The sequence below is a fragment of the Thunnus albacares genome, chromosome 20, assembly GCF_914725855.1.
Source record: "Thunnus albacares chromosome 20, fThuAlb1.1, whole genome shotgun sequence".
Lineage (NCBI taxonomy): Eukaryota > Metazoa > Chordata > Actinopteri > Scombriformes > Scombridae > Thunnus > Thunnus albacares.
Genome location: NC_058125.1, coordinates 17,209,790 through 17,237,050, shown reverse-complemented (window position 1 = coordinate 17,237,050; position 27,261 = coordinate 17,209,790). Strand labels below are relative to the sequence as shown.

Sequence of the window (27,261 nt, the reverse complement as noted above, 5' to 3'; positions counted from 1 at the left end):
CCAAGGTATTGAAAACAAGGAATACTATCTCCTCTCTCTTAGATAAGTTGCAGATCCTAAGTATATTATTCATACACAGACTGATGTTTGATGTGTGAACCCCTAAAACTAAAAATGCCATAAAATCATTTAGATGACTGATAATTTTAACTGCAAGCTTAAACAACCTCCATCAGCCCTGTCGGTCTCCTCCATCTTCCTTCTCTCCCTCTCCTTGCCTGTTTTTTGTAACATGTCTTTTTTAAAAGAAATTTCGTATATCTGCAGTTCGAGGAATTGGGAGATATGAAATTGTGTCATGACCAACACAATGTGACCTTTTCCCCTTACACACATGCTATTTTCAAAGTCTGATTTTGGTGTGAAAGTCTGATGTAGGGAGTTCCCAGCTGCGCCTTCACCTCAAAGAAAGTACGTTGGTCAGTCAGTTTTTCGTGTAGTCAGGGCTTGTAGTCTCTGACAGCATAAGTAGTATGAGGATGTGGTTTTGAGTTCAGTTTAAACATGGAACTTTCGTTTCCCCAACCCACACATCGACCCATGAGCCCACAGCATGAATGTTTGCTGTTGCCATGTCAATGCTGGTTCGGTAGCTAACGTTAGCTTAGCGTGATCTACATATTAACAATGAACAATAAATAAAGAGTAAGTGAAAATACAAGCCACCGCTTTAGAGAACTGAACGTCGCCCACAAGCATCATCGTGCCTTTCATACTCAAACAGAATACGAAAGTGTGAGCTACATAATATACATAGAACAAATAAACACACACTATCTCACTGTATGACATTAACACAAAACAACGAATACACGTTACTTATCGCTGATTATTTAAAAAACAAAACAAAAAACAAACAAAAAAACAGCTCATAGAAAGACTGCGTGCTCTTACTTTGAAAGCGGAAATGACACCATCAGCAGGCCATCACTTGCTATCCGAAAATGACCTAGAGTGATACTCGGACTGCATGGATGTATGATAAGAGTTTATGATACATCCATATCGGACTGGTGGAAAGTTTGTTTCAAAACTCCTTGTGTGTAAAAAGCAAATCCACACGCGTAGAACTGAGATCCACAAATGTTTTTTCGATTCACAAATAAAAACTGAGTTCACAAATGCCTGTTGGAAAGTTGTAAATGTTAGGAAGATATTCACAAATGCTTTTCATTTTATTTGTAGATTAATTTAATGTATTCATATATATATATATATTATTTGTGGAATTTGTTTGTGTATTTGCAGATCCGTTTTATATTCGCAAAATATTTTTGTGCGTTTACAAATCTTTTTTTGTGGAAGGTGTTTGTATTAAAGATTACACATTTATACATAGATTGTCGATCTGTTCACACAAATAATTGTGGAACAAATCTCAATCCATACAAAAATTGTTTGGGTCTTTGTTGCTTTTCAGGATCAAAGGTGCTCGAGACGTGGAAATATCGCGTTATCTTGTCGTCGTTACGTGACTCCCGCGAGGAAGTGATTTGACGTTGAACCAAACAGCGGTATTTACATTTTAGCCAGAAGTAGCTCGTTTAAAGTTGCACTTTGCGTATTAAGCTTCATAAAAGTACAACTGATGTTCTCAAATTGTAATTTGAAGCTCTTTCTATTAGACAACTGTGACATACAATAGTTGTTTGACAAACCAGGTTCTTTTTTGGTCGGTTTCACAGCACGGTGATGCCCAAAGCTGGTTAGCATATAAGCTAACTAGGTTAGCTACGTTTGGCTGACAGTATTTTCTAGAGGGTCTGTCAACCTACTGTTGGACAACAACTAGCGTACATTACGACATAAGTCAAAAGTCTGAATAATAAAATACAAAACATTCTCATACATCATTAGGTATTTAGTTAAATAATTACTTAATTTAGTCACATAGCAACACGGGTAGTTATGTTCCTAACTAAAGCACCGGTGTGTGCTTTCTTGCAATAGATTGTGTTATGTATGGCTGTATACCATATATTGAGATTTGCTCACCTGTTGAAGAAAGGACTGCCCCAGAAACAAATCGGGACAAGACGAAATAACACCTCCCTTGTGGTGTCAGCGCAGGTTGTATTGTGAGTATACACGGTTTGTCATGTTTAAACTGTCTCAAAAGGGCATGTCTCATGTGTTGCCTTCTTTTGTAGAATGACTGCACTGACAGACTTTGAACCTTTAGCAAAGAGACTCAGGGTTGAAACCAGTGCCCCAACGTCCACTTCATCTTCTCTCCAAGGTAATTTGGATATATACAAACTATTGGCTTCTTTTCAGTAACCTCCTTGCATGTAAAACAAATGTTTTTTCTTGTTCTTCAGGCCCATCTATATGCATTCAGAACAGAGATAATGAGACAGTAGATCAAGAAAGGAGACAAAACAACTCAGAGACAAAAATGGATATACGGCCAAAGACTGGAGCAGCTGGTTTGCGAGGTGTAAAGACAAAAGGTTCCCATCACAAAATCGGCCCCAGACAGCAACAGAAGTTTAGAAATACTCTGGAAAAATGGTTGGTGAAGCCCAAAAATACCCCAAGTACAGCTGAAGTCTTCCAAACTGAAGAGGATGTAGAAATGATTGATGGTGGTGGCTTTCAAAGCTCCTCATCTCAATCTCTGGACTACCAAAATGCTGAAAAACCTGCAGTCTCTGACTCAGATGAAGAAACCCAACCCTTAACACCACAAGACCTGGAGGAAGACAATTTTGTGTCACCAGCTTTGAAGGATTCTGCAGAAAGTGGGCTTACGCAGACACTGACCTGCCGTGATGGTGGTTTAGAAGAACAAGAAATGGAGTCGTGCTCAGCAAGTTCAGAGGGCTCTGTCAAACAAAATACCAAAATAACAGACTTCTTCTCAGGGACCTCATCACTACGCTTACCTTTGAGACAGGGCAGGCCAAATAAGTCTCCAGAGAAAGGAGATGCAAAGAAGGAAACTACCTCCGCTGATGACGAGCCTGAAGTCACCTGGTTAGGGACGCCAATCAGTGAGCTGAAAAGAATGCCTGAATGTGGCAGACCATTTCCTCCACTGAAGGATGTCCCTGGCCTGCATACTGTGATGATAAGGGTTTGAAAAAATCTTTCTTTTCTGTACTATTAACAGTACTTCAAGTGATTAAGCCATTGAAATGTACAGTAATATCATAGGCCAACCTGATGTCTTTGAAGGTTTCTGCAAAGACTAGGAAGAGATTTTTGTCATCTTCATGGTGAAAGTGGCAAATTACGTTTCCAGTCAACAATTCTGAATGTTATATAGATTAAACAACTACACTTATATCATAAAATTTTTTTTGTAGTTTAGGTCAGTAGTTTGTACAATGGGAGGATATTTTTATGACTTTACGGATGATTTGTAAGCATGCCATGGTACGGCAACAGGTCTTTAATGTGATGATTATTCTTGAGTTTCTGACAGATCTATGTTTTATTGTCAATAAGACCATTTGGTTCGCACACTGGTATTGCATTAACTAATACCATCTGTTTTCATTCACTTCTATTGACAGACAGACCTTCTTCAGCGTGTTAAAGTTCCTGTTCCATATCCTGCTAAGTTTATGGATACTTGGGATGATGTCCATGTCAAATTGCCCTGTTCTAATAGTAACCTGTTTCCTGTACAAGATGAGGTAATGATCCATGTGTTTACAGACCTATCAGTAACAATTGTAGTCATGATTATTAAAATACATGATGACTGTTTTTCATTGCACAGATTGCACACCAGGCGGCTCAGTGATTTAATATTGGTCATCTAAACAGTGCAATCACAGAAGCTGTCTACATCCACTTTTCATGCCTCAAATCTGTGTGTGTACAAATGAAATGCCACAGTATGAAAATGATTGGCATCAGAGAAGAGGCACATATTAAATTATTGCATGAAATCACTGCACGAAAAGAGGAACACCAACACAGCATTATTATTCTTTGCATACAACAAGCTGAACAGAATTCACCCTGCAGAGAGCTGACTAAATTTTTGCTTCCACAGGAAACAAGAGAGCTGCAGAATAAGAGTCGGTGGGAGCTGATCACTGAAACTTTGTCCAAGAAATTTATGAGTCCACATGAGTTGAAGGCAAGTTTCAAATCTCTGTTCTTCATTGACAAGACAATGTATTTCACCTCATAGAACAAGGGGCACAGTGCAGTGTAATTGCTGTTTCCATACTTTGCCATAAGATGGCGTCATGAGCCTAGGAACTGAGAGGGACACAGTCTCTCTGCTTTAGTCACAATTTTGATCTTTTGACAATTTGCTTGTTGTTTTAATACACATATATATAATTTATGACTTAAAATTCTGATTGATTTTGATTGTCACTTAAGTAACATGATTATTGATTTTGTTTTTTTACAGAATGCAGTATTGAAATATTGTGCTTCACATGCCAAGAAATGGGACTTCACAGCATTACATTTGTACTGCACTAAGGTAAACAACACACATGTCTATTATGATTACTGTTTCTTTTATGAATATGAATAAATCCAGAAGTAGTGAATTGAGTTTCTTTTGTTCCCAAAAAGTACTTCTATAGAGGAGTCATTGAATTAATAGTGCCATGTGGACATGTAAACACAGATGGACACTCAAGTTGAAGATGTTAAAGGATTAGCTGTTGGCTAATGAAACATTAACTGTCCAATCATGACACTTGATTGCCCAACAGAAGGCATCGTAAATCAATGTTGCTGCCGCTCACAGAGCTCAGAGGTCAAAGAAAGTGCATGAGGCTCATTAGTAGAATGGAAGACACAGTTAAGCAGATGTCTCATTTGACACCAGATTATATGTGACTTGGCATGTACAGTATTTTAGTGGTATTGGAAATCAGTATAGATGGATTGTAGGTCTAATATCTTCATACTTTCAGGCACCATGAGTGACAACTGCAACATGTTTGATAATTAGTGGTGTAATATTTCTGCAAGACAAGGATTGTCCTTAGATTTTTGATTAGACTCTGGTAGCATGTACTCTATGTTTCACTTTCATCGTGGCTTAAATTTTCTAGTATTTTCATTTTGCTACTGCAACTAAATATAGCAATGAATTTCCTTTACATATACAGTATAATAAGCCTGTCTTGTAGTGTGTCTTGAGTCAAAGACAAATTCACATAGCTCTAAACTCCTGTTTTAGCTCCGGCCATTTAGATTTTTATGGAATTAAACAAAATACTAAATGTGATATAAATGTTAACTGTTTGTTAATGATTTAACAAAATGAAAAAAATGTGGGATGGAAGACATGATTTATGTGACAAATAGGACTAGAGGTAAAAAATAATAACTCAAACCTTGTGACATCTTAAATGAAATTAGCAAGTATATATGCAATTGTTTTTCTCCATATAATGAGTGTGCTACCTATATCTTATTTACATTTCCTGTTTTATTTCCATTTTCTTACTTTGTAGTACATCACAGTATATGAACATGTGCACTTTAGCACTATTCTTTATGATTTATTAATATAATATTTTTATTATTGATTTTCACCCTAAAGCTAAGAAAATCTTCCCTTTTGAAAAAGACAGAGTTGACCTTAAATTCCCCCTTAAAGCATGGGCTTTACATGAATGAGAAGCTATGTTTAAACCGGGCGGCACAGTGCCTCACAGCAAGAAAGACCCGGGTTTGAACCCCGGCCGTCCCAGGTCTTTGTGGAGTTTGCAAGTTCTTCTCGTGTTTGCGTGGGTTCGCGCCAGATGCTCCAGTTTCCTCCCACCATCAAAGACATGTATGTTAGGGTTAATACTCCTGTCAGTGCCCCTGACCACTGGCACTGGCAAATAGAGCTGTAGTTGGTTTCTGAGCGCTGCACTGTAGCTGCCCATTGTCCTGGTGTATAAGCTGGGTTAAATGCAGAGGACAAATTTTGTTTCAATGTATGTGGCTGCTGAGAAATTAAAATAAAGAAAGAAATCTTAAAACACACTGAAACAACTGTTGGAGTTAAAAATACCCTTGTTGAGGGGCTGTGGCTCTTCTTCAGTTGTTATATGATCATTGTAGACATGATAGTCTGTTTGGTTCTCCCTCTGATGTCCTCTCATCTCCTGCCTGACAGTAGACACCCAAGTCATCTGAACCATTAGTTAGAGCAGCACAGTACTGAGGCCAGTGTGTTCTGTATTATTATAATTTATGTCATAAATCTTGCTCACAGTTGACTGAATGCAATAAATTTGTATATATTTTATCTTCTTGTGTAGACCGGACATCTGGCCATCTGGCGTTCAGATTAAGTTTGTATTTTAAATGTGTTTATGTGATTTTTTTTTTTTTTTTTTTTTTTTTTTTTTTTTTACTGTCCTCAGCTAAGTCATTTTCTTTACAGATCAAGGGGAAAATAGGCCTGAGTTACATCATGATGGCCAGAACACGGTTGGTTCATTGGTCGTTGCTCAGAGTTGTCAGTGTCTTCTCCAGCCCTGTTTAAAGGCCATCCATCATCTGTGGTCTTGATGCACTCTGCGTCATCCTGTGTAGAGAATCAGGGAGGGCTGCACTGTCTGTCTCATGAAGCGCTGGGAATATTCCATTTGGAGAGAATGGGCTGTGCTGTGACATGAATGTTGATATAAAAAATCTTTCCTGAGCTTGTAAGAAGAGACAAATAATAGGCTTTATTTTCCTTATGGTAAGGGACCCCTCACCCGCTCTGTGCTGCATGGCATCATCTAGAATACATCAGCTACACGTTTTTATGATATCCCACATCTCAGGAAAAAAAAAAATACATGGAACCTTTTTTTTTTCCCATGGATGCCAGTATGTCAAATGTGTTTCTGTCATTTTGAACAAAAACAGAAATTGGATTTCACACGGGAGAATGTTGCAGCCCTTCAGAGGCAAAGTGGGAGTCTAGAAAAATAATTTAATCTTTTGCCAAAAGGTCACATTTAGTAACTTGTCAGAAATGAAAATGGCTGACATTAGAGAATGCTTTACTCCACCCTTATACTGTTGAATCAATTGTGTGCCGTATGTATGTCATAAATCATGTTAGAATGGGAAATTTATTAGATAAAATCTGAACATGTTGAGAGGCTTTAGCCATAGGCCAAATTTTATTGTTGTCAAGTCTACTAAAATGGAAACATTAATTTATGTCAGACTGCAAAACATCCATGTACTAAAATTGAGTTAGATTTTATTTTATTTGTGTGCCACATGATTTATAGCTGATTACATCATATGATATTTGATCACCAACTGTTTTGTTGATTGAAGTGAAGATAAGTCAGTATCATTAATGATTTCACATGAAACTGTAAAACTTGTGAATGTATGGGTGCCTTTTTGACCATGAAGTAGTAAAAAAGAAAATATGCAAATTAGTTTTCATGTTGGGCAGTTGCAGGTAACTTTTAACAAGTTTAATACATGTGATTGTATCTCACACAAAATGCACTTGCTTCATTTATACTCTGTTATTACAGAGTTGACACACACCATTCCTCATAACGAAGACTGTTTTATGCTTGTACCCCTTCTAGATTTATTCAGAGCTTGACTAAGTAATGAATCTGTATTTTAATAGTCTGGTATGCTGTATAAATGCAGTTGCAATTGGGCTGTATTTATCTGCAATACATTGATGGAAAGCTGCTCGTATAACCCACAGAATATTGTGTTGGTGTTTGTTAACACATTAAATTTTTAAGCACCAATCACAGAGGATCTAATGCTACACAAGTAAAATGGGAATGGGTAAACAATGCAATGTAATGTACATTTTTAATTTTGTTACTTTTCCCATGAAGATGCCAGATTGGAGACAATGTAATAGGAGGATTTTGAGTGTCAGAGAAAAGTAGAGTATGAATGGCATAGAGTGACGGGCCAGGCACCTTCATTGAATATTCATCTCAGCACGCACACCTTATGAATAACAGAAAAGCTGTTGATGGACAGCATCAGTTTTGTTCAGTTTTCTTTCACCAGTCCAACCAGTGCCGTATTTATGGTTACGAGCACGCCAAGTGTTTTATTTTTACATGGTCACACGTCTACAGATGCAGTCAAGCAGATTGCTTTATTGCTCGGACCTGTGGGGAATAGGAACAGGAGCGTGAGGTGTTGTGTTAAATCTGTACGGGAGCTCTTGTTTCTCACTGCCCACACCCCCGCGTCTTGCTTGATTACTTTGTCAGTTTGTTGTGATGTACAGACCTGTATCAAGTCATACAGAGAGTTAGTCCGGTTGATTTGATGCACTGCTTGTGCTGATTTAAAGAGCTTGGCTTATACTACCTCAGCTATATCCACCGCCTCGCCCTGTCAAGTGCCTTCATTTATTACGCCCATAGGAGCAGTTTATGATGTCAACCAGGTCATTACTTATGACAGTGTTTAGTCAGGCTTCCTTTGCCATAATATAAATGTCCTAGGCTAAATCACCAGTCAAGGCTCCTTGTCCTGGGAACACACTGTCCCTTCTGTTTCAAATGCTTGGTCATTTGCATTTCTTCCAGGAAGACTGTTTAATCAGCTGGCATGGCCGTATAACCTTGATGAAATTGTTCTGTGATTGATCATTCTGACATTTGGTAGCCAATCTGGGTGTAAATATGGGTAGTATATATTTTATGTTAGTCCACTTAGGCACTGGTGTGGATTAATTGATGGTTGGTGTGTTATTTTAATATTTGGTTCTGGTGATATTATAAATGAATTATCCAACTAAAGGTAGATGTATTATGTAATATGAAGCCATACAGTATCTGTCACATTCATTTAAATCTTTCATGCATGGTATTTTAGCTTTAGCAGTGTAATTTTAGTTATTCAGAGTATAGTGAATGCTGCCTTGTCCCGAAAATTGTATATATATTCTAACATTTTGATATTTATCAGCACTGTTCATTTTTATCTCTCTGTCTCAAACTAATCAGTCCAAACAGCTAATAATGTCACAGCTGAGTTTTGTGGCAAAAACAACAAACATAAACAGATCTTCTTCCTCTCTCCAAGGTCCTGGAGCCTGATGCTGCTGAACATCTGTTTAGCTCCCTGCTGCCAGACATGGTGCAATTAGCACTGAGAGCATCTGAGCTCTGTACCAAGGTAACAGCCATCACTAACCAATGGACACTGACTCACTGGTCTGTGACACAGTAGATCACCGCAGCAGGTTGATCCCAAAGGTCACAACATGACAAATAATCTTGTGAAATGGTAGTAAAATGGTGAGGTCAAGGCACGTAGCTATTGATGGTCATTTGTTGGATGTTTTATAGGCTTTTTGGTCATTTGGTTCTTTGGCGTGTGGATGATGAAGAGCATTGTGTGTTAGCGGTCTCATTAAGAAGGTTTTTGTGTATTAATTTTGCTGAGCAGTCGGTAAACTTTTAATTAATTTTACATAAATGTATTCCTACCTTGGTTATTTCAACACTCAAAGTGGATCGCACAAGTTAAAAAATTACCAAAGCAAGCAGATTTTTGCTTAAACTATGCATGGATGCATGAAACTCAGTGTCATAGGCCATCAACATTAAATATGACTATACACATGAGTGGGATAGAAAATGATGTATGTTGAAGTGTAAGAATAGTTTTTTTTTCCCTCTTGTCACAATTAATTTGGTACCACTAGAAAATTAATATAATCATTGATGTAGTTGATTGGCTAATAGAATAGCATCTATTATTTAATGGATAGAAAATTGAGTAGCTGGCCTGAAATCAACTTCTATTGATTGTGTTGGAAACCGAATGGGTTCTCTCATTGCTGATTTACTACAACATAAAACATGTTCAACAGCTTGGTAATTGAATACAGTTTGTTGAATAGTATTGGAGAACTTTAAGTAAGAATAACACATCATTATTGCTGTGTTGTTCATACATTTGAACATTTTGGCCATGCAACTTGTATCCAAACAAATAAGGAATTTTCCTGTTGTCTGTTGTCTTCATTCAACATGCTCTCCCCATGGTCAGTACAGAATTACTTATACACATGTGTTGTTTATTTATAAATCCATAGCCTTTATTGGGAGTATGGATCACTTAAGAACATGGATGGACCTTGATTGTAATTATGATGGCTGATTCAAGAAGGGCAGAGTGGTGCCAAATAAGTACATTTATGCAACATACTTCAACGTCTCATTTGGCAAATTGACAAAACAAATGATTTTGACCTTCCTCAATTGTACCTCTGTTCCTCCTCTAGCCGATACCCCTCCTCAAGGAAGGCATGAACCACTCCATCACCATGTCTCAGGAGCAGGTGGCATGTCTGCTCGCCAACGCCTTCTTTTGCACCTTCCCCCGACGCAACTCCAGAAAGACTGAGTACTGCAACTACCCAGACATCAACTTCTTCAGGTAATGTAGGAACGTGGGTAGTTTCACACGTGATATCTTAAGTTACATAATCCGGTTGTTAATGGTGAGAGGACGGTGTCGTGACAACTAGCTTCAATTCCATGAGGGGGCACTACTGTATATGCTTTCGTCACTAATAATTTTATCTTCTGGCTGCATATTAGAGCAATCAACATTTAAACGGTTGACTCATTACACATGAGCAAACATTACCTTATAACAAGAGTATATTGATGAGAGGAATCAGTCTGAGTCATTTGAAAACTGATTTTACTGCTCATTACACTTAGTGCAGAGCAGATCTTTCATTTAGCCTGCTCTGCCCTCCAGAACCACCTGTTTCAATTTTATCTGTAGGGCCCCCACACTATTGTTTACAAAATAAGTTGTTAATCAGTCTTGTGCATCCTGTCTCATAAGGCAGGTACTTGTTTGTACTTATTGAGGAAATGCTTAGATACATTCCATTATTTTATGACAGGGTGCTGCGATTTCAACTTTTCACTGATTAAGTCTGAATGTCAGTAAGGGTACCTTTTATCAAAACTTAATAGATTTTCTTTGTAATATACAGGCTTTAACAAAGATCTGTTATACAGTCCTATCTGTTCACATTTCATACTTCTGGATATATATTTACATTGATTCATTGACCTCTGGTTTAGGGCTGGGCAATCAATCGAATTTTCAATTACGATCTTGACTTCCAACGATTATGAAAACTAGATAATCGAGATAAAACAATTATTGTGCTGCATTCTGTTCGGCAATGATGCTCTTGTTTTGTCTTGTGTTATAAATCCAGAGCACCCCTTTCCTTTACAGCAGTGCACTTTTGCCCCTCTCTAAAAGCCTGAACAACTTGCCTTCACAGGCTGACTGACAGTAGAAATGTACTGAACCAGAATAATTTTCATGTTGGCTTCATGGGAAGAAATGGACAGTGTTTGTATCTATTGATTCATTGATATTATTTCCTCGCCCAACGTAGCGAGGGAGGGGAATCAAGCTCACAGACAGACTGGGAGCCTTGATCAATCAATGTAGATGCAGTTAATAAGTTCAAAACGCATATACAGACAGAAACAAACAGGGAGGGTAAAAAAAAAAACAAAAAAAAAAAATGCAGGGGATCTCCATGAGACCCTCGGAGTCAGTGTGGATTAATAAATTTAATACAATGGAAATGTTTCTGTTCCGTGAATCAATGAGTAATCGTGTTAAATAATCATGATCTCAATATTGACCAAAATAATTGTGATTATGATTTTTGCCATAATCAAGCAGCCCAACAACAACTCAACAGTTAGTTGGTCTATGGGACTTGTCAGTTTTACCAGATCAATAAATATCCTTTCTTCCAAACCTTTAACTTCCAAAACATCAAATATGACAAATAGGAGGATCTATTTTTTTTGTAGTCTCTGCAAGCTTTCACTGTGGAGATTGTTTGGGTGGTGTAATGCAAAATCAGTCTGCAGATCACTGCTCAGTCATGTCCCCCATCTCTGTTGGCATCACAGTGTAATTACCTAAATGGAGGAGGGAATTAGATTAACATTGACTCAGATGACTGCTTTGACAATGGAGAAGGCCATTGGCTTTTTGCAGATGGTTGTAACAGCGTTCAATTGCATCAGTATTTCATTCACATAAAGGTTTTGCTGTGATTTGAAAGGAAAACTGCTGCTGTCTTTTCTCTTTTTCATTAAATGTTGTCCTTATTTTTTATATTTGTTTTAAATATATGTGAAATCCATTTTTTTCCTCCCCGCATTATTTCACAGGATAAGTAAAGGAAATAAAACAAAGCTGTAGACATTCTTTTATCTCTGCAGAATAATTATTTGCATTGAGATGAAACAGACTGTTTTCGTCTTTTTTTTGGCTTGTTTGATAGTCGCCTCTATCATTTGAAGTATTCTACAGCAACTTATTCATTTACCATGAAGTGCATTTAACAGAAACCATTTGCAAGCTGAATTTTCCAGTTTTTTAAAAAATGTTTTCTTGTGCTGATGATGCAGAAACTCTGCTATCATACATACTGTAGTCACTTATACCCTTTTCCTGAGTTACATCATAGCTTTTTGCACATCTATGGGGGGTGTATTGATATTATATAATTGTGTATTAATTCTTCCTTCCCCAAAGGCCACATTGCGGTCTGTTACTAAAAGCCTGCTCTCACCAGTGTCTAGCCTAAGTTAAAGACAGTTTGCCCTGAAGACTACATGACGCACAATTGTTTCTACTGGCCACACTGGAAAAAAAAGAGAAATGAAGGCAAGAGTTGACTTTGATGAATGAGTTTCTCTGCCCCTGAAGGGCTTTCAGTGCATCAAGCTTTTGTCATTATTTCATTTCCCTCACATGAAATTTCTTTCTCTTCATGATGGCATGTGGGGTGGGTAGTGGAGTTCTTTATAGAGTTTGCTGGAGAGGGAGATGGTGGGCTTAATGCTGTGCATTCAAACCCGCCCACTGCACCTCACTACTAGCAGCTTTGTGTGTGTGTGTGTGTATTATTTTTCAGGGGGAATTGACCTTTTGCTTCCTGAGGACACTGTTGTTTAAAAGGGACACAGGACTTCTTAATGTATCCCCAAGGAGGGGGCGCTGGTTCCCTCTCTATTGCTTTTTTTTGTGTGAGTGCTGTGAAGTGGCACATGAGTGTGACTCTGTGATGGCAAGCCCGAGGCAACTCCATTGTCGTAACAGCGAAGGAGCTCCTACATAATCGGCTAGTGGCTGAAAGGGAAGCTGAGTGAGAGATGAACTAATTCATATCAAAACTTAAAGCATGACTGAACTCACATGGCCAAAGTGGAGGTCTTGTGTCTCTACGGCACTGGTTATATTGAGTGTCATTTTTCCTGGTCTTGGCTTTAGCATTTTCATGGAAAAGAGTTGGTAGTTGGCTGTGATGCCATGTTTAAAAAGTATGTCTTTAATTTTTATAAGATGAACATAATATGTCGTCTGATATCAACAAGAATTGAATTAAAATAATAATCTCTCTTTGCCTACAGGCTGTTCGAGGGGTCCTCCTCAAAGAAGATTGAGAAGCTGAAAACTCTTATGTGCTATTTTAAAAGTATCACTGAGCAAAGTAGGTGTTTATATTTTAATTTCTTGAGTAACTTCAAATTTTTTGTAGCAGTATAGTCTTATTGGTGTGAAGTAATACACAGTATTGACATTTCCTCTTTTCTTCTTTTGCTTTTCAGAGCCTACTGGTCTTGTAACATTCACAAGAAAAAGCTTGGATAAACCTCTAAATTGGAAAAGGTGACGTATATTGAAAACAATATTATTGCTATTAGTAGTACTATGTTAAATGATCTTCCAAAAATCCCTGCAGTGTGCTAAATCCAGTAGGTAGTTTGGAGGCAAGCAAAAATCCATTGTCTTTTTTTGTAGTTTTTTCTTTTTATTGTAAAGGCTCTGAAGCAAGGATGATGTTCTCTGATACATGTACAGTACATGTTGATATGTTTCAAACCCTAAATACACATGAGGCCTTTTGTTCAGGTCTGGTGTTTCCAAAGTAAAGTCATATCTTGATCTGCTTCCCCACTGTCTGGATTTGCCTCTGCAAAACCTTTCCAGCATATACTGGTTTATTGATGTGTTTGAGTCTAAACATTCAGCTGATGGGGGGAAAAGAGGGGCAGCCAAAAGTCCACAGTGCCAGAACTAAGCATGGACCCAGACGAGCATCTACAACATAAGACTTGGAAGCTTCTGTACCTTTGGTAGAGTGTGAAAGATCTGAATTGAAGCTCATAGGCATATTAAGTTCTTCTACACAGCTGATATGCACAACTATTTTTTTTATTTTTGTGATATAGACCAATATACAGAACAGCTGCTATGAATGTCTCAGAGAAGCTGTGCATTCTACATAAATGCAAAATCATGTGTGCGACGCAATATAGAGCTCATTTATGTAAAATCATGATATCACAGTTACCTTTCTGCAGAGCAAATCTGTTCAGATGCAGCCATTCAGACAATAAAACTATCAGGTCATGTCCTCAAAGACACCACCTACATTTTCTAGATGTGAGATTGAAAATCTACGGTTCACTTGAAATGAATATAGGGTTTATGCAATATTGTGTTCACCTTTTTATATGGCCGTCTAATAACATGAGCTCAACAATAGCAATAATAACGTCTAAACTTTAATTCAGGCAGTGACATCTTGGTTTTATAAGGCCGAGGCTAAAAGCGCAGAACCAATACACTGTAGAGTTGTACAGTGAAACGTGTTCGGAGCCTACATATCATGTTCTCTGTAATAGAGGGGCTTTGTATCAAATAAAGACACTGAAACCTATTTAACTTGAAACCTATATAAGTGAAATAACTGACTTTATTGATAGACTTAACGAGGTAAGAATGCACTGAAAACTACACCATGTATTTGGGCAACAAAAAGCTGCTATACAAACAAAGCCACATGTGACATTTTGTCCGCTATATATGCCTGTTGCCTTAAATGACCTGTCTGTTTCAATGAATTGACAAAAAGATATCTCTAAATTAAATAAAAAAAAAACTTAGTTTCACAAGAAATAAAACATAAATGCCATTGTAACATCAATATATTGAGAACATACTGAAGCGCTATATTAAACAGTAACAAACACTTTTTAGATGTGACTGTAGAGTGCGTGTGCATCTCAGATCTCTTTGAGTGTGTCTTGTCCCTGTGGGTTTTCCAGCCAGTGAGGAGGCCAGCTGGCTTTGATGCTGGGCCTTCAACAGAGAGTAATACTCAGCCAGTTTAGGGTAACAAGAGTAGCAACAGTTGGAAGAACTGTCACATCTGCCAGTGAGAAGGGGGGTCCTTCCAGATGAGAGCCCGAGCCCAGCTTCTGCAGGTAACCCTCCCAAAGTTTGAGTTAAGTAGCCAGAGTTTCTCTTCAGAGCTGAGTCATGCTTCTCTCCTTCAGGGACAAGTTATAGTTGGTGACCGCAATGAATGTCTCATAGAATGTGAGACCCTCAAACATGTGTTGGTGCATCAGGGCGCGTTCTGCTAAGCTGTCTGGGAGCAGTTTGTTCCCTTGGAACTTAAATTGACTCTCTAGGTAAAAACAGGCTGCAGAGGATTCATTCACAATATTGTCCCATGGGATTCATATCTATCACTTCCTGGGATTTGTGCTCCATATTCTCAAAAGAGATCTGTTTTTTGGTTGTAGCCCTGCAGGTTCTTCTTCGCCAGGGCTATCATCACCCTCTGGCAGGGAGGAGAGCCATGGTTTGGATTTGATCCATTGTCTCTTGATAACATAAGAACAATTTGCTCTTTGTTTCAGCTCAGAGACTCTGCTCACAAAACTCCACATTACATGCGAAGGGACCATTGAAGATGATGGACATGGAATGCTTCAGGTAAGACACGGAGGTGGGGAAGTGCACCAGTAGTGTTCATTTGCAGAAAGACGACATGATAGTGTGGTTTAGAGGGACTTAACCTTTCAGAATCCTATTCTTTTGCTTGAAGGGGCTCTTGCTTTAAGAGATATTCTGCCTTGTCCCGTCCTCTTTTCCCTCTGTTGTAGTCAGTCACTGAGCCACCACATTCTGGAGTCTTTCACCCAGAATGCTTACTGCTGCTGAAAAGGCCTTTGAGGGAGTCTGTGACATGTCGGAGGGAGTGTGTGCTGGGACTGGGGTCGAGGCCTCTGAGCCTCCTCTGCTCTCTGTGTAGGCCATGCTTCCTGTACACTGTCAGAATGGCCCGCTCTGCCTTTCACCTTTTGTTTGCCTCCAGTTGCCACAAGCTGACAGTTGATGTGCACACATGACCAGCTCCGGGGCACGCTGTGGCCCGGATTGATGGATGCTCTGCAGGGGTGGAGGGGGGTGGGTGCTGACAGCCTGTCAAAGTAGACTTTGGAGGCTGGCTTGCTGTCCCAGAGTTGAGTGACCAGTTTGGGGAGATCTGCTCTCAGACTGCTGCTCACCCCTTTTGCAGCATCTTCCCGGGGTTGTGATGGGGTTGGTCTGGGCTGTCGACAGGCCAATGAGCAACAACTGTCAATCCTGAAATTGGAGGATTATACGTTCCACATGGTTGCTTTCTGACTAAAACAATAAGTCTGTGTCTGAGCTGAAACAATGAGATGCAAATTTTCTTTTGAATTTTAAACAGCAAATAAACAAGTAAATCAGTGTGACTCATAGATCTACTCACAGACTTAAAAGAATACAAGTAGCAAAAGATATCACAGGCATCAGTCAGCAGTCAATTTTACCAGCATGTTATGGCTGGAGGGAGATGTTTACTTTGGACCATAGGACTGCTGTCTTGTTGTGATATTTGCTACTAGCAGCAGCGCACTCAAGTGTTGCTCCTGGGGAGAGCTCATTTTGGCATGGGGGACAGATGTCAGAGTAATGCGATCACCTCAGGCCACCTTCCCAATCAGCTTGTCAGGGAATCTGTCACAAATAAAAGAAAAAGGGCTCAGACCTTTTCATGAGGTGTTTTCATCCTGTTTTCCAAGTTTGGGAACTATAAATTTACACAACTTAAGAAAATGTCCATTTACTTTCATCTAGCTGTTTTGTTTTATAAGAATATGTGCATGTGAAAAATTTAGTTAATGCTTATTATCGACGTATGTGCAGTTCAAAATGAAAGATACTGTCTGCAAGGGTGTGCATGTTAAAGGTTTCATGGTGATTTTTTTCTGTTTTGATTTGCAGGTGGATTTTGCCAATCGGTTTGTGGGAGGAGGAGTCACCAGTTCAGGTCTGGTTCAAGAGGAAATCCGTTTTCTGATCAACCCGGAGCTTATCGTTTCTCGCCTCTTCACTGAAGCCCTGGATCATAATGAATGTCTGATCATCACAGGTCAGTGATCCAAAAGTTTCCTCCAATAATATACACTGAAGGAATCCTAATCCGCAATTATTCATGATTTAGTCCGTTGATGCAGATCGGATCAATGGTGCCCTGGGTTCACTTTTCTCATGCTTGACCTATAACTTGACAGAAGAAACATAGTGAGCATTACTAGTCACACACAGCATGGAGTACACATTGCAGACCTTCAATTTACCCCATCCTGGCTCAGCAAGAGGCCAAAGGATGTTTCTGGCAATTGCCTTGTTTTCTTGGATCTGTCCTTGTCGCACGTTTCCTTTTGATTGGCTGCAGAGGGGAGGCGCATCAGTCGGGAGCTGGGCTGTCCTGATTGCTCTGTTGGGTCTTTGTGTTGAGTAATTCCCACTGACTGTACCTGAGTATTGAGTGGTGGCAACAAACAAGGTTGGGACAGGCCAGTAGCACCAGTAACAAGAATCCCAGCAGGAGGCTGATGGCATCTGTCTGTTTTCTCTTCTTTTTTTTTCACCTGTTTGTCTAGACTGTTGTAGCTGCTTGATTGCATTTGATGAAGACTTAAGAAAACGAGTGTTACGTAAAATAGTAATAGCTATTTTATTTTAAATTTATTTTCTGTCTCATATTTATACACACATAAACGCACAAAAAAACAAAATAGACAGATACTTAAATACAGCACAATAACCCAACTTAAAGATTTCTGCAGTCTGAAGAAAGATGTAGGCTGAAGGTGCAGCTTATAATGCCTACCCCTTTAACATGCATTATGTTTGACCTCAAAAGTTAACTTTGAACAACAAACAGCCCGTCAAAATGGAAGGAGGCGACACAAACCCAGTTGTCATTCTGCAACAATAAATATATCAAATCATTAACGTGTGGATTTTCAGGTCGGTTACTAAAAATCCTGACATCTGGTAATTGAATATATCTAGTGAGCCCTTTATAAGTACGCCATGTCTGAACAATTTATGGCGCATTAATGTGTGCGAGAGAAAATGACCGCTCTTTCCATCTTTCCCCATGTTGCATTGCCTTTTTGCATGTAGTAAAACCATCAAACTTGTCATTTAGGCGGCGCTTTATAAAAACACATGACTTGACATAACCATCTCAATGTGGTCAGATGGCCCTAAAGGTTTTCTTTGGTTATGTTATGCTATGTTATATTATGCTATGGTTACGTTAGAGTGCTGTATTAATGTTGTACAACTTCCAGTGTTCAGTTTAGTTTTAAATATTGATTCTCCTATTATAGATAATATCAGTATTTTATATTCTAATAAACACAAGTCCATGACGTGAACCATGGTTACGATGCAATCGTCCCTGACATTGCATAACAAGTGGGTTGGATTAGAACAGGAAGTGAGGCACCAGAGGCTCCGCCCTCCCAATCACCAATCATACCGCTGCATCAGAGCTTCTCACTTTGGCCAAGTCACCTTCAGACTTCTGGCCAGCCATCTTGCTCTCTCCTCTCTCTCTACTTACACCACTTAACGTTATTACAGGGGCCCAGAATTAATTATAGCTGGAAGACCTGCCCAAGACCTGCTCCGCTAATGGACTCTTCCATTCCATCATCTTTATTAAACCCTGCCCGTATCTCGTGTCCCACCCCCCCTCCTGTTAAAAAAGTCCAAGCCTTAGCTACATTGAGGCCGTGTGGTAAATCATATTACCCTGTGATGCATTTTGGCATACAGTAGGAAAGCTAATGGATCTTACCTCTGCACTGAAATTTGCAAAAGTGCCCAGGCTTAATTGAATTTTCCATGATTGCTAGATCTCTGGCTGCCATCGGGGCGGTCAAAAGTATAAATAGTATCAAGGGGAAGTCATATGATTTATTGATGGTAGTACTGACCAGAAAATGCGGTGCAAGCTTGACGCAAACGGGATGTAGTGACACAGGAAGATGTTTTTTGACTCTGCACAAAATCTTGTTTTGTCCTATTTATATATCAGTGTGGATAATAGTTGAGAAACTAGTGGTGGCGTTACACAGTGATATTTATAATTTGAAACCTTTTTAACAACATTTTATTGTATTTTTATGTTATTCCTGTTGCAGACACTATGCATTTTTAATTTCTTAAAGGTGAGGAACTGTTAGCCTCATTTGTTCTGATGCAAACTGTGACAATAATACAATTGTAAAGCTTCTTCAGCTACCCAGTTTATGAGATGCGCTTCTGACCTTTTCAAGACTCTGGGCCGCTACAAATATTTGACTCTTTGTTTTGATGTATTTACACATGAAAGGAATAACCCTCAGGAACATTGTGAATTATACCTGCGGATTTTTATGCAACCGATTTGTTATTTAGGAATAATTTCTGATATCCAGACACATCTTTCACAGGCCAAGATTGATCTGCCTCCCACTGCAAATAATTTAAAATGGCAAATGGGTTGCATGAAAAATCTAAAGCATAATTCATATTGTTCCTGAAGGTTGTTCCTTTCATATGCAAATATTGTTGATCATAGTTTGATATTTTTAGAGGACCAGTAAAGGTCTGGTGTATGCATAGTTTCAACAAGTCCTTCTAGGCTATCTTTGGTACCTTGTACTGAACTTAACATGCTTTACATTTTTATATCTAATTTGCAACATCACTAGAATATTTTAAACTCATATGTCTTTATCATTCATTGTTGTATTGATAAGATTTTAATCAACTTTGTAATTATTTAACACGTTGCCAACATACATTCTGTCTTCAATGTGTTTATTGTATTGTTCTGAGTGCACCAGTTTAATATTTTAGAAACTGTTTTGTGTTAATTCTGCCAACTCAGTCTGTGCATCTTATCAGACATTCTCCAAAAAGGGGTAGAGATTGTTTGCCTGTTGGCTGTTGTAATGCCTTAGTCAAACATTAAAGGTGTCAGCAGAATACTAATAATATACTTACATCAGGATTGCCACAGATACCATGGAGGTATTGAAAAGCTCAAACAAAAAGGAGGTTCTGTTCTGTGATTAAAAGCATTTAATTTAACCTCACATGGTGTTTTTCTCTGCCATGCTGCTGGGGCATCGACTGTGACTTGGCCAATCATAGAGTTATATTGCTTTTTTACCCACGAGAATGTCTACACCTCAAAATCCAGAAGCTTCAATGGGACTGTAGCTCTCCAGCAGTAAAATGAAGAAATTTCTGATTCATCCATACTCGACTAAAGATATGTTTTGCTTATCTCTTTTTGTTAATGGCATACTGGTGAATTAGATTATGTACTTGAGTGTCTTACTCAGGCAGTGATTTTGCATCACTTTAAAAAAAAGGCAGGCTGATTATTAGTGAAATGTCTGTCAAGTGGAGTGCACTCTAGAGATTCCCTCCCCCCGTGCACACCTCTTAATACCTGCTGACCAAGCCCCTGCTACTAATCACTTGGTTTATTCACTTTGCAGCTTGAAGCATCTCAGCGAGTGCTCTCGACAGCCAGGTACTAATGAGCACTAATGAATGGGAAGTTAATTTGTGGCCTCATTTGTTTGACTGTGCTGTTGCTTCCCCAACCTCCATTCCCCCTTTTACAGGTGTTGAGTGTTCCCCTGTGGGTTGATGGTCAGGTGTGGTGGTCAGGGTGGGATAATAACTTGACCTTCCTCTTGTCAAGAGACAGCTGCTTCTGTTTCATCTGACAACATAAGGCAGAATCACTACCACCTCCCCCTGAAAACCTTCTGTTTTACAGTGAATCTTTCTATTTGTATTGCTGGAAGTCGATGCAAGATTTTCATTTCAGATAATTCTTTCTTTCTTTTTTTGCTGTTTTTTTGTTTATGTGTTTATTTGTGTAAATATTCAGATATTTAGAAGTACATTTAATGTGGATGTGTGTTATTAGTTGTACAGTATGGTATTTGCCACACAATTATTTTAGCACAATCTGTCCACCACTTAATAAAAACCTAATGGCAGTCACGTCACAGTTTATAAAATCTCTGTCAAGTTTATTATGTTTAATATTCACAGTGGTGTGTGACTGTCGCTGTTTGTAATTACCAGGTACACAGCAGTACAGTAAATACACGGGCTATGCACAGACCTACCAATGGGACGGCAGCCATCAGGACACAACTCCAAGGTATTTACTGCACCTAGATCCTTTAAACACATTAAAATAACTAAATGTTTAACTCCTTCATAGTAATCCCTTCTTGCCATGCTAGTGATGTGGCTCAAGGGAAGGCAATTTCAGTCAGTTGGTCCATGATCTTAAATCCAGACTAAAGTATCAACAACTGTAGGATGGACATCTGTCATGAGATTCATGGTCCCCAGAGGGTTAATCCTAATAATGACTTTGGTGATCTTGTGACTTTTCCTCTAGTGCCACAATGAGGTTGACATTTGTGGCTTTGAGTGAAATGTGTCAACAACTATTGATTTACTTTGATTTATGACCACATACCTGCAAAACTGACATCCCGAACAGCTTCGGCTATACTTTGTGTTTAGCGCTAATTAGCAAAATTGAGTATCACAAAGCTTTGTGTCAGGTTTTATCGACTTTATTTTGTGCACTAACACGGATGTAGTCAAGAGAAATTGTGCAAAAGCATCTCTTTTATTTGTTCCAGAGATGACTGGCAGAGGAGATGCACAGAGATCGTGGCCATCGACGCCCTGCAGTTCAGGAACTTTCTTGAACAGTTTCGTCCAGAGAGAATCAACCGGGAACTCAACAAGGTTACCTTGAATGTTTTTTCTTCTTTCTCTTGTCTGTCTGTCTGGTTTCTTCACTCTGCACATCCTAAAACATGAGTGCTGGGTTGTGCCTTTTAGTTCTTGTGCTCGGCATTGGTGTGGATCTGTCATCAGTTTAGAAGAAACCACTTGTGAATAAAAACAATGTCAGCTCATTGCAAAGCAGGGTTTAGAAACTGTTAAGCGAATGCTGCTTTAAGGGAAATTTTTAAAAGTGTTTTGTAGACAAATGAAGTTTGTATAATTTATGGCAGTGGAAGTGTGGGGGCAATCTACCACTGCTCTTTGATGTTACGCTTTGATCTCACATATAATCATGTCTATTTAAGAGTATATGGCTGCAATAATGTTATGTTTTAACTTTATTTATCATTTCACCTCATGTTTGGTTTGCAGATATTTAATGGCTTCACCGTCAATCCATTTGGTTGATGATTGAAAAACAATCTCATCACAAATGTCAGCTAAGATGACATTGACTCAAGTTTATTCTTTTCAGATGAAATATTTGAGTTATAGACAAGTATCATTTGCCTGTAATGGAGACTGATGGATTGTCATGTTTGTAGAGAATAAGCTTAATTTCATTCATTACACTGTCCGTTAGGCCCAGAATGAATTTTAATGAACATTACTGACCTCAGGGCGATTAATCTCAATTATTAATTCTACATCACAGTTGTTTTTTTTTAATGTGAATCCTTCGGTAAATACAATTCTCCTCCCAGGCAGAGCTATCCATTTGTAATAGAAAATCAAGATGTTGATGTTGTCAAGTCCGCCGTCAGAAAGCTTGGAGGAGTTTGACAGCTCTTACAAGGATGTGAAGAATGCATCAACATGAAGATCAATCCTGTTTCGAATATTGTTCAGCTAACTGTCACATCTGCCCTTTCACAGGAAGAATTTATGACTGGTCAGGGGGAGGATGGGCACTTACAATTTATTTTCAGTATTCACTTAATTTCTCAGTGTGAAAATGAATGTGCAGAGCCCCTTCAGATGTTTCATTTAACATCTCCTGCTTTTAGAAATCATTTCTCATGTGACATACAACCCACCTGACACGTTGTCATGTCGAGCAATGAAACTGAGGGAAAGGGTACGAAGTTGCCAGATGACACAAAGTTAAAAATGTATTTTCAGCCAGGCCAACCACATCTTACTAACATGTATGTGTTCATGCATTGAAACAATGTGTCAAGCACAGGCCTGCAGGTGAATGGAATTACTTTGTCGCTTTCTATATTCAATTTACATTTGATAGTATGGAGACGCAGGTCTGGTTCTCATGAAGCATACCAGTGATCTGGAACAGTAAGGTGATCCCAAGACCTGAGGCTCATCAGAGCTGATTCCAGCTTTATGTACCAACTGACATATCATTCCCCATTTACTGGTGAATGGCTTGGCCTCATTTTGCTGACAACTTGATGTAAAGTCAACCCCAGGAAAACCAGATTCATACACGTTTTTGATGACAAAAGGATTTTTCTTATTGTGAGGAGATAGCGGTGTCTGAAATCACTCCTATATGCTAACTGGTGCATTTTATTTATTTTCCACCTGTGTCCAAATTCTAAATGTCAAGCTTATTCTCTCAAAAATTACCACAAATGAATAAAAAATAGTTCAATACTGCTAAAAATCCCATATTGCTTTGTTTTTTTCTTTGAATTACAGTAATGCAACACTTCATAAGTGGCCAAAATGTCAATGTACTGCTTCTCTCTCTATGTACTCATTATAGAGTAAACTATTATATATTTACTATGTAGGGAATACTGAATGATTTCAGACTTATCTCTTACTAGTAGAGTACTTATGTATCTCCTTGGTATTATGAGTATTGTTTGAACAGAATACTTATCTTATCAAATTGTGTTTTGCTTCCTGTTGACATTAAACTCTCTGCTCTTCATCTTTATTTAGGCCTACTGTGGTTTTGCTCGCCCTGATGAACAAAGCCAAAACCTTGCGGCGGTGGCGACAGGGAACTGGGGCTGTGGGGTTTTTGGGGGTGACACACGTCTGAAAGGTAAGTGCTGACGTAACACTACCGTCAGTAGGGCTTGTGGAAAAATTAACTCAGATCATTGCCGCACACTTGGCAGTCTAAGCGGACTCTCCTCCTGATGTAACAGAATAAATTTCAGATTGAAAGGCTCCAGCAGATCAGTGTGGGCATCCATTTGTCTTCTGGGAATATACGTTCATTTACTTAAAGCCTATTCGTCGCCTTCCCCCTATCGATTAAATGACAAAGTTAATATGTTTCATTAATAGTGAAATTGATCGCCTGCTTTAGTCCATCAATCTGTTAGAGCACTCTGCCTGAGCCTTGTATCACTGTCACTGAGCAGGGAGCTTCAAGAGAGTTTATGCTAACAGATTGCAGTAGTTGCTTCTGCTTCTCAGTTTCTACCCTGTGCCTGAAAACTATACACACACATACATGCATATTTGTTAATTAGCTGTAGCAATGCCCTCCATAGGCACAATCACCTACTGTCTGCTTAATGACATGCCTCCTGGAAAGAGCTTTGTAGTTCCAACACTGTTCTCCTCCCGGGTTTACCTTCTGTGGCCTCTTATATCCACCTGTTTTTAATTGTCAGATAATTTTTGAAGAAAGCAGTTGAAACAGGAGGGGAGAGAAACTGCTGAATTTTCAGCTTAGCCTTCCTCTGAAAATGTTGATTCAGTTTTGCTCGTTAACTTGCCACTGTCCCAACCTTCATTAATCAGCAGACATATTTCCAGTCTCTTAAAATATTCACAGCTCTCTGGGGTCAGACCTGGCCTCTCTTTGCAACTAATCCACAGTTCTCAGTGGGGGGGAGACCTATTCCCCCGATTACTTACCTTTTACTGTACAAGCAGAGAGAGGCAGCGGCTGGTGCCGCTCACTTTTAATGGTAACATCAGCTGCTATATGATTAGTCAGACATCTGTATATTTAACCTTTTTTACAAGTGAGAACAAGAGACATTCAAATTGTTCACACATTATGTAGTTTTTTTCACTCTTTAACTTCCTTTCATAAAAAGCCTTAAATTGCCAATCTATATACTACATTGAAACAAATTTTATGTCACTCTCACTGTTGAGATTTAACACAGGCTTCTTTCCCTCCAGCTCTGCTCCAGATGCTGGCAGCTGCCGAGGCGGGCCGAGACGTGGCCTATTTCACCTTTGGTGACAGCCAGCTCATGACAGATGTCCACAACATGCACTCTTTCCTCACTCAGAGGAACATCAGTGTTGGTGAGGCAAGCTCCTTGTTTATGAGCGACTGCGCTTCTGCCTTTTTATTTTCTGTCTCGGGATTGCACTGCTAAGGATGTGATCCCATTGAATAATGATATGATTAATAATGTTTTAGAATAATATCTCAGGATTTTTTGTATAATTATTGTTTCTGAAAACTTCACATTTTCCACACTAGCCAACATGCACAATCTTATTGTCTCTGTCACAGGGGAGGTGTATGATCTCCTGGGGCAGTACTATAGCTCAGTATGCAAGAGCTGCCTCAGTCGGCGCCCTGACGTCAGCCTATACTCCTTCATCTACCAACAGGTCAGCTCCTCCCTATCGCCCAATGACTCCGACGGGGGCTCAGCCGGACAGACCGTCCCCACAGACTGCCATTAAGGTCAGGTGGCCGATGAGTCACTGTGCCTCGCCTTCGGAAAGCGAAACACTTACCGAATTAAAACATTCTCAGTCTGCCTTTATAGCTTTATTTTTATCTTTTTTTTTTGGACAGACTTTTAATTAATAGTGGTGGATCTAACAAATAACGTCTGGCAGCCAAAAATGACAATCTGGCATGCAGATCCTTTCGAAAGCAACTGAACTGCAGGGGGTGATTAGTTATGACCTTGTCTGGCGCTGCAGTCCAAACTGTGTTCATTTTGCCGCTGCTGGTAATATGCCGATGGACTGAGCTTCAATACGATGCAATTGTGATTTTAATGGTGAAGCAAAGGTTGCCATCCATCTTCTGGGTTTGTCATTGTTGCCTTTTTTTACACCCACACATATCCAGCTTAATTGAATTGGCTGCCAGAAATCAAGTTAAAGGAAAAGAATAACAAGAACAGGGTTTAGAAAGCTTGGAGCGCTCTCAGGAAAAGGGTTTGATTTAAAGAGCAGCCTGGATCTTTAGGAAATAATCTTGAGTCCATGAATACATTTTTTTGGGGGTTCTTGCTGTATGTGGTGGGTATTCCAATGAATCCAGTTCCACTTAAAATATTGATTTGATTTGTTTGTTTCTGTATTTTACAGTTACAGCCTTACTGTTGTATAGCTACACATGAATGAAAATGAAGGAATCTTCTGACAGATTTTGTTTTTCAAACAGCCTGAATAAAATAATAAAATCAATAAAAAAAAAAACAGTTTTATGTAAATGTAATATTCAGAGTTTCAGTATTGCTTATATTTCATCCTGAAGTGTCGTTTGAATGGAGCCACAAATGTAAGGAATACATCTCTGAACAACCACTATGAAGGCTTCTTGTCCCATTGATGTTACAGGCAAAATGAGTTTCTATACAGCCTTGCCATTTATCTTTGCCCAGCTATTGCTTCACCCTTTCTCTCACAGTTTAATAAGGTCATACCTTTTATATAAACTGTACATGACACCTCATTAAGTAAAGAGTAGATCATAGTACATCCAGTCAGAGACGAGAGTCAGGCAGAGGGGCTCCTGTGTGATTTCTCTCTGTCTGTCGGACAAAACACAGCTTCATTTGCATCGAGAAGAAGCTGCATGGCGCACGTTAGAGCGAGGTTAGACCTTTGACACATTCAGGTTAATTGACAGATATTTTGTGGTATTTGTAAACATGTAAAATGACACCTCACACAATTTGACATATAATGTATGTACTTAGTTCAGAAAAACATATAACAAAGGAAAGCACATTTAAGATATGTATTTAATGAAAGGGGAGTAAAAATTTTAACACTGTTTGACATTGATTACATTTTTTTAGCCACATATAGTGTAATATAGTATAATCATAGCTGATTATTGACATATTACTTAGTATTTCACAGATTCATGTTGTGATTATCTAGTTACATGCCAAATGAGCTGTTATCTGTCAATTTACAGATTACCCAATCAGCAGGAGCTTATTGACTAAATATTTTTTTGTTGAAGGTTAAATTAGCTTTATCCCCAGAGTGCACAGTGCTGAATGGACTCCCGGGAGCCTGTAGGTGAATGAATGAGGTGTAGGCGTCTCTAAGCTTGGTGTGCTGTTTGCCTTCATG

At 38.9% G+C, this 27,261-nt stretch overlaps 1 protein-coding gene and 1 pseudogene across 2 annotated transcripts; one reads left to right on the top strand and one right to left on the bottom strand.

Moving 5' to 3' along the window:
- Positions 1-1,442: 1,442 nt before the first annotated feature.
- On the top strand, positions 1,443-26,484 carry LOC122971107 (poly(ADP-ribose) glycohydrolase). 2 transcript variants are annotated; one of them, XM_044337601.1, is made up of 18 exons: positions 1,443-1,514; positions 1,951-2,078; positions 2,151-2,239; positions 2,322-3,079; positions 3,522-3,644; positions 4,010-4,096; positions 4,379-4,453; positions 9,004-9,096; positions 10,211-10,365; positions 13,398-13,477; positions 13,596-13,656; positions 15,699-15,774; positions 17,095-17,242; positions 21,265-21,343; positions 21,840-21,948; positions 23,899-24,004; positions 25,105-25,233; positions 25,448-26,484. In XM_044337601.1, the coding sequence occupies exons 2-18, from the start codon at positions 1,963-1,965 to the stop codon at positions 25,621-25,623; spliced, it is 2,460 nt and encodes an 819-aa protein (XP_044193536.1). In that variant the 5' UTR covers positions 1,443-1,514; positions 1,951-1,962; the 3' UTR covers positions 25,624-26,484. The 2 variants fall into 2 exon arrangements, with proteins under 2 accessions (XP_044193536.1, XP_044193535.1); XM_044337600.1 differs by having other exon boundaries at positions 1,473-1,857.
- On the bottom strand, positions 13,663-15,692 carry LOC122971108 (annotated as a pseudogene).
- Positions 26,485-27,261: the final 777 nt, after the last annotated feature.

Coding starts and splice junctions, on each gene's coding strand:
- LOC122971107 (XM_044337601.1), top strand. CDS start 1,963: ATGGCTGTATACCATATATTGAGATTTGCTCACCTGTTGAAGAAAGGA. Junction 2,240..2,321: donor CACTTCATCTTCTCTCCAAG/GTAATTTGGATA, acceptor CTTGTTCTTCAG/GCCCATCTATATGCATTCAG. Junction 24,005..25,104: donor GGGTGACACACGTCTGAAAG/GTAAGTGCTGAC, acceptor CTTTCCCTCCAG/CTCTGCTCCAGATGCTGGCA.